The 12,825-nt window shown below is 59.1% G+C and overlaps 1 protein-coding gene across 2 annotated transcripts; it reads left to right on the forward strand.

Annotated features, from left to right (window-relative positions):
* LOC109251102 (cytochrome c oxidase assembly protein COX19) lies at nucleotides 1-6,448 on the forward strand. Of its 2 annotated transcripts, XM_053893927.1 has the most exons (3): nucleotides 10-143; nucleotides 730-845; nucleotides 5,506-6,448. In XM_053893927.1, the coding sequence occupies exons 1-3, from the start codon at nucleotides 62-64 to the stop codon at nucleotides 5,584-5,586; spliced, it is 279 nt and encodes a 92-aa protein (XP_053749902.1). In that variant the 5' UTR covers nucleotides 10-61; the 3' UTR covers nucleotides 5,587-6,448. The 2 variants fall into 2 exon arrangements, with proteins under 2 accessions (XP_019277950.1, XP_053749902.1); XM_019422405.2 differs by lacking the exon at nucleotides 5,506-6,448 and having other exon boundaries at nucleotides 1-143; nucleotides 730-1,167.
* Nucleotides 6,449-12,825: the final 6,377 nt, after the last annotated feature.

Raw genomic sequence — 12,825 nt, forward strand, 5'->3', positions numbered from 1 at the left:
CGCTCGACCCGCCGCCCTGCGTACGGCGCGCGTCCTACTCCGGGGCTCCGGCGCCGCCATCATGTCGACGGCCATGAATTTTGGGTCCAAGAGCTTCCAGCCGCGGCCCCCGGACAAGGGCAGCTTCCCGCTGGATCACTTCGGTGAGCGGCGGGCGGCCGCCGGGCTCCTGTGCCGAGTCTCGGGTCGTGGGTCTCCTCCGGTGGCGCCGTGCGGCCCCGTGGGCGCTGGCGTCCGCGCGCGGTTGCAGGTGGGGAAACTGAGGCCCGCCGCGGCCCACTCCACCACCCCGGAGGCGGGCCTGCGGGACGAGGGGCGACAGGTTGCGGAGGACGTCCCGAGGGAGAGCGTTGCCGGCGTCCGGGGGACCCGCGCCCAGCCTCGCACAAAGCCCGCAGGCTGTTAACCTGGGCCTCGCGCGGACCTGGAAAGTCCGCTGGTCGCCGCCCGTGTGCGGCCGGAAGTCCGCGTTTGGGGTGAGCCTCTGTGCGAGCCAAGGCTCCGGAAGTGGGTCCGCAGATTTTTCTCGTAACCGACGCCTTCCCCTGCAGTGTCCCAAACACGCAGCGGAGGGGCCGTCGCCGCACCATGAGGCACGCGGTAGGCTCGTCTTTTGCAGCGTGAGTGTGAAGGAGACTCGTTCTGGAAGGACGGCTGCGGGTGCGCGTGCCGTCCCACCGCGTCGTGTTTTCACTTGAAAACTGGGTGCTCTTTTCCTTTTCGTTCTAGGCGAATGCAAAAGCTTTAAGGAGAAGTTCATGAAGTGTCTCCGCGACAATAGATTCGAAAATGCTTTGTGCAGAAGTGAGTCGAAAGACTACTTAGAATGCAGAATGGAGAGGCAAGTACCTGCTGGCAATGAACGACTTCTGGAACCTCCCCGCACTCCCATGGAAACATTTTTTTTCCCCGAGAGGTCATTGCAGCGGGCCTCATTCATCCCCCGGGTTCCAAGCCTTTGTCTTTGAGAACGTAGAGTGGCTCGCCCCTGGAACGGAGGCCTGCCAGATTCAGTGGCACTGAAGGTTTCACAGTCTTGGGGACCCTGCGGAGAGGGAGCGCGGCTTACGGGGTTGCGTTCCTGAGTGTTTTGTTTGCACATCTGGGAGCTGCTGACCTGTCATTAAGGTTTCAGAATCGTACATCATAAAAATGCTGACGGAGTCAGGAGGTCGTGGGCACAGGGTTTCTTCGTCTCACGTTCTCAGACCGTAAAAATACCGTTTGGTTCCCCGTAGCTCAGCAGTGCTTGAAATGTGACAGGGGAGACAACGGGCCATTCAGAAACGGTGAAACATGGAGGTCTGTTCTGTCCTGAGCAGAACTTACCAGCGCTCGCTTTTAAGTGAGACAAGTGTTTCTGACTGTGATCCGTTGAGATTTTACTGAAGAGCTATTCTTACTCCTAACGGGGAAAAGCATAGAGCGTATAATTATATGGTGGGGGTGGGAACTTTTATTCCTGCCCTTCGAGCCCTTCGTCAGCTCGGTGAGGAGTCCGGTCTTCACACGGCCTTGTCTGAAGATGGGGTGGCATAAACCCATCCAGTCAGAGCCCCCTTGTCGTTTCTCCGTAACAAAGTCCGACATTTCCCCCAGGGCACAATCGCTCGTGTCCTTCAGGCCCACAGGTGCGTTGAGGGCTGTCGGTGGACATGTGGGACGTTGGCCCTTTGGGAGCGTGGCCCTCATGTGAGGCCCTCGTTCTGTCCTCTGAGTCGTTCGGGGCCACCGAATCCAGCTCTCGCCATCTTTAAATAGCCCATTGCTGGAATCCACGTGTTTAAATTACTGTCATATATATATATATATATATATATATATATATATATATATATATATATATATAAATTGTTTCTTGAACATTCAGTTTTGAGAGACAGAGTGCGAGCAGGGGAGGGGCAGAGAGGGAGACAGAATCTGAAGCAGCTCCAGGCTCCAAGCTCAGCACAGAGCCCGACGCGGGGCTCGAGCTCACTAATGGCGAAATTGTGACCTGAGCCCAAGTCAGATGCTCAACTGGAGGGGCACCCCTAAATTACTGTGTTCTAAGTCGATACACCTTTCAGAAATGAACTGAGTTTCTTTTTGGTGCTGCCACTCCCTGGAGACAGTTTGAAGTTGGTTTCTGACCGCGTGTGAGGGTGTGAGCAGGTCACCTGCTCCCGTGAAGCTCAGGTGAGCCATCCCCGTGCCGGCCACCACAGTGGCCAGCACACGCAGGCAGCCGCTCCTGCTGGGAGCTGCTCCAGAGAGTTGGGCCGTCTGGGTCCCCAGAGAGGCTCCTGGCTCGTCTGGCAAAGGACAGCAGAAGGTTCTGCCTTTTCTCCCCATGTGGACCCTGGCAGTGGGCTGTGTGCTGTGCTGTCCACGTGGCCACACCTCGCTCAGCACGGCCTCTGGAGACCAGCCTGCCCTGAGGCCTGCCGAGGTCAGTGGGGACGGGGTGGCGGCGGGGGGGTGCAGCTCGCCTCTCCGTGGGTTCCGTTATTTCCAGTGGCTTCTCTGGTTGGTCCGGTGACGTTAAGGCCAATGTAGGGGGTACATGTGTGTTCAGACTCGGTCGGTGATTTTGGCTGCAGACTTTTGGACGGTTTTCAGTTCCAAGTCCATGACCATCCAGGTTCAGTATCGAGACTGCACATTTATTTCCCTTCCCGCTTTTTGTAAACCTTTTTATTCCTTTCATGCTGAAATCCCAGACGTTATTTACCCCTACGAACGTCCATAGGCATCTTTCTTTTAATGTTTGTTTAGTTTTAAGTGGGAGGGAGGCAGAGAGGGAGGGGACAGAGGACCCGAAGTGGGCACTGTGCTCAGAGCGCAATGCAGACCTCGAACTCCTGAACCGTGAGATCGTGACCTGAGCCACAGTCGGACGCTCAACCAACTGAGCCACCAGGCGCCCCCACCATATGCATCTCTGTAGAAAACTGGACCACAGTGAGATTTTAGAGTTGCCTCTTGAGGACTTGGGCCGTCTTAGCTCGACGTGGAAGTGTCTGGGCGGCGTGGATGTGGATCACACTCTCGTGGGAAGAGCTGTTAAATCAGGGATGACTTTGTCGGCCAAGAAAACAGCAAGTACGCTGTGATCTGCGATCTCCAGCCTCTGTGATCTTTTGACTTTGAGTTCCTGCCCCGTGCGGTGGGCATCCGGGGGCTGTGCCACTCATCCTGTGGCGTGCGACCCGGGCCTCCTGGCCGGGCTGGAGGAGGCCCGGAGCACGCTCCTTGGAAAGCCTCGGGTCCTAAAAACCTGCACTGTCCCCTTATGCTGAAGGGGAGGCGTCCACGTCATCCTTTGGGCTTTAGAACTCGGTAATCGTTGGACTTGTTGTTGTTGTGTCCTGGCCACAGAGCTGGATTTTGTGAAGACTCGCACGTCTGTAGAAAGGGCCTCTTGAACTGCGTCTCATTTAGCTTGTAGTGTTTTCCCCCTTGCTCCCTGTTTGCTGCTGAACACACAGGTCCTTCCTGTCGTGTCTCGAGGAGCACTGCTGCTCCCCGTGCTCCTGGTGCCCCCAGCACACTCACGTTCTGCAGCGAGATGTCTGACGCAGGTCCCGCGGGCCGCGCTCCTCGTGGATGCTCCGGTGCAGAACTGCTTCTGCCTTTCCAGCTTCTAGAGGCGCCCACGCCCCTCGGCTCGTGGCCCTGCTCCCCCTGGAAGCCGGCGATGCCGTGTCTCTGGCCCGTCCTCCTCCTCCGTCCTTCTGACCAGAGTCGGCGCAGGCTCTCTGATTTTAAGGGTTCCCGCGTTGCCGCTGAGTCCGCCTGAGGAGTCCGAGGCGGTCTCCCCTCAGCAGCACCTGGTCGGCTCCTGTGTTCCGCCTCAGCTCATCCCCCTTTGCCGCGTAAGGACACAGATAACACAGTCAGTCTGGTCCCCAAGTGGACTTTGTACCTTTCAGCGGATTCCAGCTTTTTGTAACGGAAATTGCCGTGCGCGCACCAGTGGAGGGAACGCGGCGCCGCGGCACCTGCCCACTCCCCCGTCCCCCGCGGCTGGAGCCCTCGAGGGCACGTACCCTAAACACTTAGTTTCGTTCTCAGTGGGGACGGCCTGGACAGCCCTTGTGAAGCTTGGGTAGAGGTCATCTGCTAGGTTTTGTATTTCTGCAGGAGGGTAGCCGGCTCGCCTGGAGCCCCACAGAACCCACACAAAGTGGGTCGTCTGACCGGTGACCAGGTGGCTCACAGTGTCCCTCGGTTCCCAGCGTGCTGGCTGAACCCTGGCTGCCTGTGCTGGCCTGCCAGGCTTGCGGGGGGGTGCGTGAGCTCAGCGGTGGGGGGGGGGGGGGGGGGGTCACGGCGCCAAGTGATGGTGGCTTGGCATGGCGGGCGTCCCCTTTGCCGGCCGGGCCTGTTGGTTTCTGCAGGGACACTGAGCTCCCACCAGCAAGCAGGATGGACAGGTGGCCTCCAAGAGTTGGACCTGTCCCTGCCCCCTGCCCCCCCCCCCCCCCAAAAAAATGAAGCAGAATGAAAGCCAGGCCCTCTTGCCCTGGGGTGTGGGCAGTGAGAGGCTGGACGGGGGCGGCTCCAGCCCAGCAGGTGCTCCGGGACATCTCGGTCTTCGAGGTCCTGACTTACACGGACACGGTGAGGGGCTGGCACACGGCTGGGCACAGAGGGAGCGGGAGCACAGAGGACACGGCCACCGGCCAGCTGTGGGACCACGGCTCGGGCTGTGTGGGGCACGGGGCCTGGGGCAGCAGTGAGAGGAGACAGAGCTGGTGGGCCACGTGTCCCAGTGTTTCTGAGTCACAGGTGAAGCTCACAAGTGCAGTGACCCTTGAACGACACGGTGTGAACGGGGCAGGCCCACTTACCACCCAGATCTCCTGATACGTGCAGGACAGTGTTGTAAACGTATTGCTTCCTGACCATTGTCTTAACGAGCTTTTTTGTCCGGCTGACCTGGTGGTAAGAGTACGGCCGGAAGACACACGACACGCAAAATGCACGTTGTCGCTGAGGCTTCTGGTCGGCGGGGGCTGTAGTCCTTAAGTTCTGGGGAGTCAGGAGTTAGGAACGGATTTTCGACTGTGCAGGTGAATGGTGCCCCTAACCTGTGGCTTGTTCAGGGGTCACTTTACCAAGTAAAGTCTGTCCTGTTCCCCCCCCCCCCCCCCCCCGCCCTGTCTGGTGCATCTTCCCAGCGACCTGGAGGCCGGGTTGAGGTTGGAGGCCTCGAACGGGACACGCGTCTGCCCCAGACTGGCACCCGGCGGGGGGCTCGCGGCGGCGGTCTGCCCGCTTCAGGGTCCCGGCTCCACCCGGCACCCCACCCGGCACCCCAGGGGCTTCGCACACTGTCCGCCAGTGGCCGTCCGTCCGGAGTCCAGAGGCGCGGGTGTCAGCTGGGAGAAGGAGGGCGCAGAGAGGCCCTCGGGGTCCCGGGGGCCTGGGTCCAGCGGTGCCACCGGCCGCAGGCAGTTGGGATGGGAGCGAATGCGCAGGCCTCGCACGGACATTGCTGTTCGTTTTTGTTGCAGGCAGCTGATGGCACAGGAGCCCCTGGAAAAACTGGGATTTGGAGATTTGTTGGATGGAAAACCAGGGGCAGAAACTAACTCCTGATGGGAAGAAGTCCATCCACCGGCTGCTGGCTTGTCCAGGGTGGAGTGTGTTGGGTGACCTTGTCAACTGACGGTTTATGGTTAGGCGCTGTGACTTCGGAAGAAGTTTCTGGAACGCCCTCCTTGGCGGAAACCTCTCCTCTTGATGTCTCCCAGGTTATTTTGAGAAGCGATTGTCCCCTTTAGGTCTCATTTTCCCCAGGAGCCTTAGATTTTATCTTTACATCGGGAGAGTTCCTAGGGAGGCCTGTGGCGGGTGGGAGGAAGGAGAGCAGAGTCACGCCCGCTGCGCGAGGGGACATGTGGGCATCCGCGACGTGGTGACTCCCTCAGTGATACTGTCCGTAGCTTCTCAGTACTGACATGCTGAATGCTAGCGGTTTCAGCCCATCACATAGACGCTGTCCGGAAACCATTTCCTGGCAAAATGGTTTCCTTCTGTGCCCATTTATTTCCCGTGTTTTTTTTTTTAAGTAAAATATACAGTATAAACTTGGAAATGAGATTGTTAACTTTTGACATATTTGACTTACTCGTTTTTTTTCTGGTAGTGCCTGAAACACCAATATCTTTTTTTTTTAATTTTTTTAACGTTTTATTTATTATTGAGAGAGCATGAGCATGGGAGGGGCAGGGGGAGGAGCAGACACGGAATTGGAAGCAGGCCCCAGGCTCTGAGCTGTCAGCACAGACCCCGACGTGGGGCTCGAACCCACAACCCGTGAGATCATGACCCAAGCCGAAGTCGGACGCCCCACCGACTGAGCCCCCCAGGCGCCTCGAATCACCAGTACCTTTGAACCAGAGGCTCGTTTTCTGACCTGTGTGCGTGTACATAAAACCAGTTTAATTTCAGTAACTCATGTATTGTAACTCTGGAAGTCCAGACTCTTGTAGTTTGACTTGCACACGTGGTCTTCCACGTGTCCTCTGAGAGCACCCACGTGCACGCGCCATCGGCAGTGGCTTCCAGGGCCTCTGAGCACACGTCAGGGCAGGGTCTTGTGGTGTCCTCTCTCACCGACCAGGCCCACAGCGGCAACGTCCAGGAAGGTACCAGTTTGCCCGCGGTCCGACCCCACGCGTACCCAGACGCCGAGCCGGGACCCTGGGCCGGTTCTGATGTGGCCGGGGTTCAGGTCCACGATCCGGGTGCCGAGTGTGTGGGGTCTGGGCCCAGCACTGCCTTCCCTGGCTCCCGGCCGGCCAGCTGGCTTTTGTCCTCACGTGGCTAACGGAAGACGGCAGTCGGAGGATCCCGGGCACGTCCCCACGTGGACGGCGACCCCGGTGGGGACAGCCAGCTGTGACCCGGGTCTGGGCTCCCAGAAGTCACCTCCACCCCCACCTTGGCCGTGGCTGGTAAGAGGCGTCTTCACGTCCAGTCCTCTGCCTCGAGGCCCCTGTTTTCCGTCCTTCGCTGGCCTGGTGCTCTTGCTCAGACCCTGAAGCAGGTCCCTCCCGTGTGAGTCCTCGTCCTCGGGGCTCACTCTGGACCTCCTCCTGCGTCACTGGTTGGGCACCACCGGCTCCCTTCTGCGGTTTCCACGGAATGCTGGGTCTGCCCTCCGCTGGGGTCGTACAGGTCTTGTGTGTCCATGTCTAGTTTACGAGGTGTCTTGGCTTTTACCGCCAAGCCGAAAATCGAGTCACGAGAGTCCAGTTCTGCAGACCCCTGAAGCCATGCAAATGCCCACACTTGCGAGCCTTCAGTGACCTGAGGCCGGTCCGCACGGCTCGCCGGTGCAGCCGCGGGCGGGGCGGGGGTTGGGGAGGTCTGTGCTGACGCGGAGTGACTCCATGAGAAAGGCAGCCTCCAGAAGCATCTATGGTACCGTTAACAAGAAAGACGCAGGAAGCCGGAAGCGTCTGTGGGTTTGTGCAAACACGAAATCGAGGAAGGAGAAACCGGACGCCGAGAACGGTCAGCAGCATGTAGTGTGGCTCAGAGTCCCAGCCGTCTGCCCGTGTCACGTGCGCAGAAATGAAGCCGCGGTGGTGGCCCAGCCAGGTGGCCGGGGGACGGGGTTCCAAGCGGCGCACGGCTGGGGCACAGCGTGGCTGCAGTGGACAGCAGAGGTCAGCCCGGCACTGGGGACGAGGAGACGGGCTGTGTCCTCTGGGCAGTGGTTCACCCTCCCCCGCTCTGAAAGCGAGCTCACGCCGGGGAGCGGGAGAGCACGGACCGGGTCCTGCTTGGGTCACGGGTGTAGGTGGCCGCACAGAGAGAGACTCGGCTGCGTGCGTGCGTCCACACGCGTGTGCCGGCCGGCTCTGAGCACCCGGGTCCTGGAGCCGCGACACCGGCAGCAGGAACCAGGCTCCTGGGGGGACAGCTGACTCTGTGGCCAGTGCCTGAAAGTCCACGCCCAGCCTGGACCGTTTTGTGTCCGAAAGTAAGGGATTCCTGGAAGAATGAGGGGGCACAGCCACGCCACGGAGCCACACGTGGGCCATTTGGAACAACACAGTATTGTAGTGGGTTGTGGTCCTCAGAACAAATGATTGTCCAGGAGTCCACACTCATAAATAACTAACGGAGGGCGCCTGGGTGGCTGGCTCAGTCGCGCAAACCGACTCTTGGTTTCGGTCCAGGTCATGACCTGTCGGTCGTGGGATTGAGCCCCACGTCGGGCTCTGTGCTGACGGCCTGGATCCTGTTGGGATTCTCTCCCTCTCGTTCTCTGCCCCTCCCTGGCTCGCTCACTCCCTGTCAAAAATAAACATTAAAACATTTTAATAATTGATGGAATCAATGTGTCAGGGAGGGAGGGACAGCACCCGTAGTGGCAGTGGAGACAGCAGTCCCTCCACAGCGGCAAGGGGTGCAGATGGGCCGCCCGGGGGCCTCCCCTCAGGGTGCCCAGCACTTACAAAGGGAGCCATAGGGCCAGTGTGGTCACTTTAGGTGCGTGGTCACCACTTGGTGACCTGCCCACGGCTGCTGCCCCCATCTGATGCCCCGAGAAGACCACATCCTTCTGGGGTTTTCTTACCAGAAATGGTAACCTCTGTCCATTGAGCCAACGCCAAATCGAACACATTCTGCAAAGTGAGGACCAGGTGCTTTGGGAGCACCAGGGTCCTGAAAGATAAAAACCGAGGAGGGGTCCAAGGAAGCTGACTGCCACGCGGGCCCTGGGTCAGGGCGGATGGTGGCAGGCAGCCCGGGAGGCCTGGCGACCCACAGGACGCTTGGATTCTTGTTCTATGATTACATAAGATGTTGTTTGGGGAAGCTGGACATACGAACTCTTGTCCTGTTTTTGCAAATTTTTGAAAGTTCTAGGGGCGCCCTCGTGGCTCAGTCGGTTAAGTGTCCGACTTCAGCTCAGGTCACGATCTCACGGTTTGTGAGTTCGGGCCCTGTGTCCGGCTCTTCTGACAGCTCAGAGCCTGGAACCTGCTTCAGATTAAATTATTTCAAAATGAAGAAAGTATGTTGCATCAGGTTCTGTGTAGTCTAACTGTACGTGATTGAGAAAATTCTCGCTCTGAAACGCATTCAGTGGATTTCGCAGCAGGTGACGTGACTCAGTGGTGTCGGCCCCGGGGAGAGGAAGTGTGGGGAGAGACGGCCCAGCTCTCTTCGAAGGAGCAGCAGTCCGGCATCGCCTTTGACTTCCCAGATCAGAGTCGCTAGCCACGTGGCACATGTCCGTGCCGGACATGTGTCCGCTTGAGCAAAGCCACCTAGGCACTTGTCGCAAAAAGCCACCAGCCATATTCAAAGGTGCCCACGGGTGACCTCCAGGATGTTTTCCAAGTGTCCTCATGCAGGAGACGGCTTTCCCCGACCACCGTGGTGAGGCCTAGGCCCACAGCCGCCTTCCCCGAAGATGAGCCCTTCCCCGGTCTGCCTCCTTCCGGCCCCTTGGGTGGGCGCGCTGGATGTGCCCGTGGTCTCAGCCACACGATCGTGTCCGGAAGCGCTCAGGACGCAGCCCTGGGGTTCCCTCCGCCCCGCTGGCCCTGTCCCTCCCACCGTCACGAGCAGGACAGACTCCCCTCCACGAAGCGTCCTGTGCTCACGTAAGTCACCGCAGACCCAGTGGCTTAAACAATACAGGCTTATGTTTATGCTCCGACCGTCCGCAGGTCAGAAGTGTAGATGGGCCCATAGGGCCGCGTTTCTTCCGGGGCTCTGGCAAGAGTCCGTCTCCTTGTCTTTCCAGCTTCTAGAGGCGCTGGCGTTCTTGGCCCGGGCCCGTCCTCAAGGGCGGCGCCTTCTCTCTGCCCTGACCTTCCCCCCCCCTCCCGTCTTCTCCCTGACTCTGACCCTCCTGCCTCCTTACAGGGACCCTCCTGATGACAATGCTGACCCAGATAATCCAGGGTCGCCTGCCTGCCCAACCTCCTTACCCTAGTCATACCCAGAAAATCGGATTCACAGGGTCGAGCCAGGGATGGGACATCGGACCGCGCGGGCCTCGGGGCCAAGCAGCTGGCTGGTGGGCAGCTCGCGCAGGCCCGTGCCCGGAGGACGTGCTTTTGGGCAGCTGTGGGGTCTGTCTCCCCTGCAGTGACCCCATCATGGGTGGAACTTGCTCAGGGCTGCTGGAATCCCGTATTTTTCTGAGATCTTTGTTACTGGTTGTTACTGGTTTTACAGCCACTCTCGCTGGTGACGACAGAGAATGAGGATGGCTTAATAAACGGGATCAGAAGGTCCGAACCGGCCTTTGCACGTGTGACATGACCCCTGTTCCTGTAAAGCGTCTCTCTAGACGTTTGCGGATTCGATGTAGACGCGAGAGAGGTCTGGGATCCCGTACGGTGAGTGTTCGCAGTACACGTCCATGTGGCGGGCACATCTGGACGGACCTATGTGGCTTTCCTCCAAGTATTTTTCTTTATGGCTGTATTTTATAACAAGCGTGTATCGTTTTTATAGAAACAATCGTTAGTTTAAAACTGCTTGTGTTTGGCCGTAATTTTATATAACCTATAAATTACGTGCTTGTGGTTGTAATTTTATATCGTGCATGAATACTGCCCGGTTTATTTTTCCTGGTAAAACTGTGCTGGTTTTGGGTTGAGATGCAGTTCTGCGAAGCACACAGGGCTGGCCTGATGTCCCCAGTGGTCACTTGATGGAGTCTTGGAGGGGAGGCGTGGCAGTCTGCTCCGGTCCCCGCCCCCCCCCCCCCCCCCCCCCCGTAGGAAGGCGGGAACACCGTCACAGAGCCAGCCCTCCGGGGCCTCCCCAAACGAGAGCCCCTTCCTGTCTGTGCTGCCTGCCTCCTGCTGGTCTCTACCGGGAAGCAGAGTTCAGTGCCCGTCATCCCACCCACCTGGCATTTGGATTCAGTCTTTGAGTGAGATTATTTACGGCGAAAAGGCAGAGATTTTATGACTGCAAGAGGCAGTGAAGAACTTTCTATTAATCCACAGAAGTGACTGTCATAGTTCTATGAGGAAAATTGTGAATCTCTAGTCTTTCGGGAGAATGGAACCAAATTCACACCTGCCGCACACAGAGCTTTGTGGCGGAAGGACACCTCTTGGGAAGAAGGGTCCAGGCCTGGCGTCAGGCATTGGTCATCAGCTTGGGCTGTCATGGCCCCCCTGCTGGTGGCCCGGTGGCCTGGAAGGACGTCATCCACCAGCTTTCATTAGGGGACACACCATGTGGCTGCACCTGCCACGCTCTCCGGGGCGTCCCAAGGCGTTAGGGAGCCCGGAACCACTGTTGTGTGGGGTTCGTCCGGCGCTCGGGAAGGCGGAAGCCTGGGAGCTTCTGCGCGGGTGTGGTGACACTGCCTTTTTTTTTTTTTTTTTTTTTAATGTTTATTTATTTGTTTTGAGAGAGAGAAAGAGACAGCAAGCGGGGGTGGGGGGCAGAGACAGAAGGAGACAGAGAATCCCAAGCAGGCCCCTCGCTGTCAGTGCAGAGCCCGATGTGGGGCTTGAACTTACAAACCATGAGATCACGACCGGAGCTGGAATCAGGAGTCGGACGCCCAACCGACCGAGCCCCCCACGCGCCCCTGTGGTTCTGCTTTAAAACACCCCTCCGCTGGCCCGTGTGGAGGGCAGGTCCGGGGGTGTTCAAGGTCGGGGCGGACAGATCCTTCCTGCTGCTGGACCAACGGGACCCAGAGCCATGAAGGCAGGCGGGGTGGGTCCGGTCTGCGTGCATGCCGCCTGCCACCCGAAAGCCATGTCGACTTCTTAACCAGGGCAGCAGGCCTCAGGACTCTTGTCCCCTCCCCAGTGAGCACCCTCCCGCCTCTCGTCCAGTTGGCTCTTTCTTCTTGCTGGAACAGGCCTGTCTCCCTGGGCTGCCTGACCACCTTGTCCGGCGTCCTGCAGTCAGGACTGGCCCGTCTCCCTGTGCGCTGTGCCCACGGCCTCTCCCGGGCCTGCAGAGGACGGGGCAGTTCTGGTTCCGTGCAGGCTCCCGGGCAGCTCCTGTGACCGCAGAGTCGGCTCCCCGAGCCGCCCCATCAGGTGGGGGCCGGAGGCCGGAGGGAACCCTCCAGGCCCCACTGGGCAGGCACAGAGCTGAGAGGTCGGGTGAGATGCTTGGTGTCCAGCCGGCCGGCAGGCCCCGCACAGGACCCAGCGGCAGCTCCAGCAGGAGAGCGGCCGCCCTGAGACGACGCGGGCCCAGCCGGAGTGGCTTCTGTGCTCCGAGAGGAGGGACTGACGTCTGGTCTGCAGCCTCTCGGCTCTGATCTCTGATCGATCGTCACCGGGGCGGGCTGTGGCCGAGGGAGCCGTCCCCTGGCGGAGGGAGCGTGCCCAGCCACTTCTCGGGAGCCCCTCTGTCATGGCTCAGGCACTTACACACTCGCGTCATGTGGACCATTTCCTGGGCCCGAGGGCGCCCTGTCTCCCGCCCCCGGCCTGGGCCCCTTCCCTCCTCTGGGTGGACGTCCCTGATTCTTCCAGGCCAGGCCTGCGTCCCCGCTGCAGTCTCAGGGGGGCCTGCGTCCCCTCGGCAGACGGCGGGGCGGGTGGCGCCCAGTGACGACGCGGGAGCAGGTGACTTTGTGGGTGCTGCCCGAGGACGCTCCAGCAGCGCTGAGGTTGGCTGCCAATGCCCAGGAAAACAGAATGTCACTGTAAAGCAAGTCCTCTTGCCCGTTTGGTTCCTTTTTTAAAAATCTTTATTGGGATAGAATCGGCATCCCACAAATTCACTTTTGGAAGAGTACAGTTCACAAAGTTGTGCGAACATCTCCCACTGGAGTGCTTTCTTTGGGTAAGTTCCATGCCCAGCATGGGGCTTGAG

This window comes from Panthera pardus, unplaced genomic scaffold, assembly GCF_024362965.1.
Source record: "Panthera pardus isolate Hobbes unplaced genomic scaffold, ASM2436296v1 HiC_scaffold_4, whole genome shotgun sequence".
In the NCBI taxonomy this organism is placed as follows: Eukaryota; Metazoa; Chordata; class Mammalia; order Carnivora; family Felidae; genus Panthera; species Panthera pardus.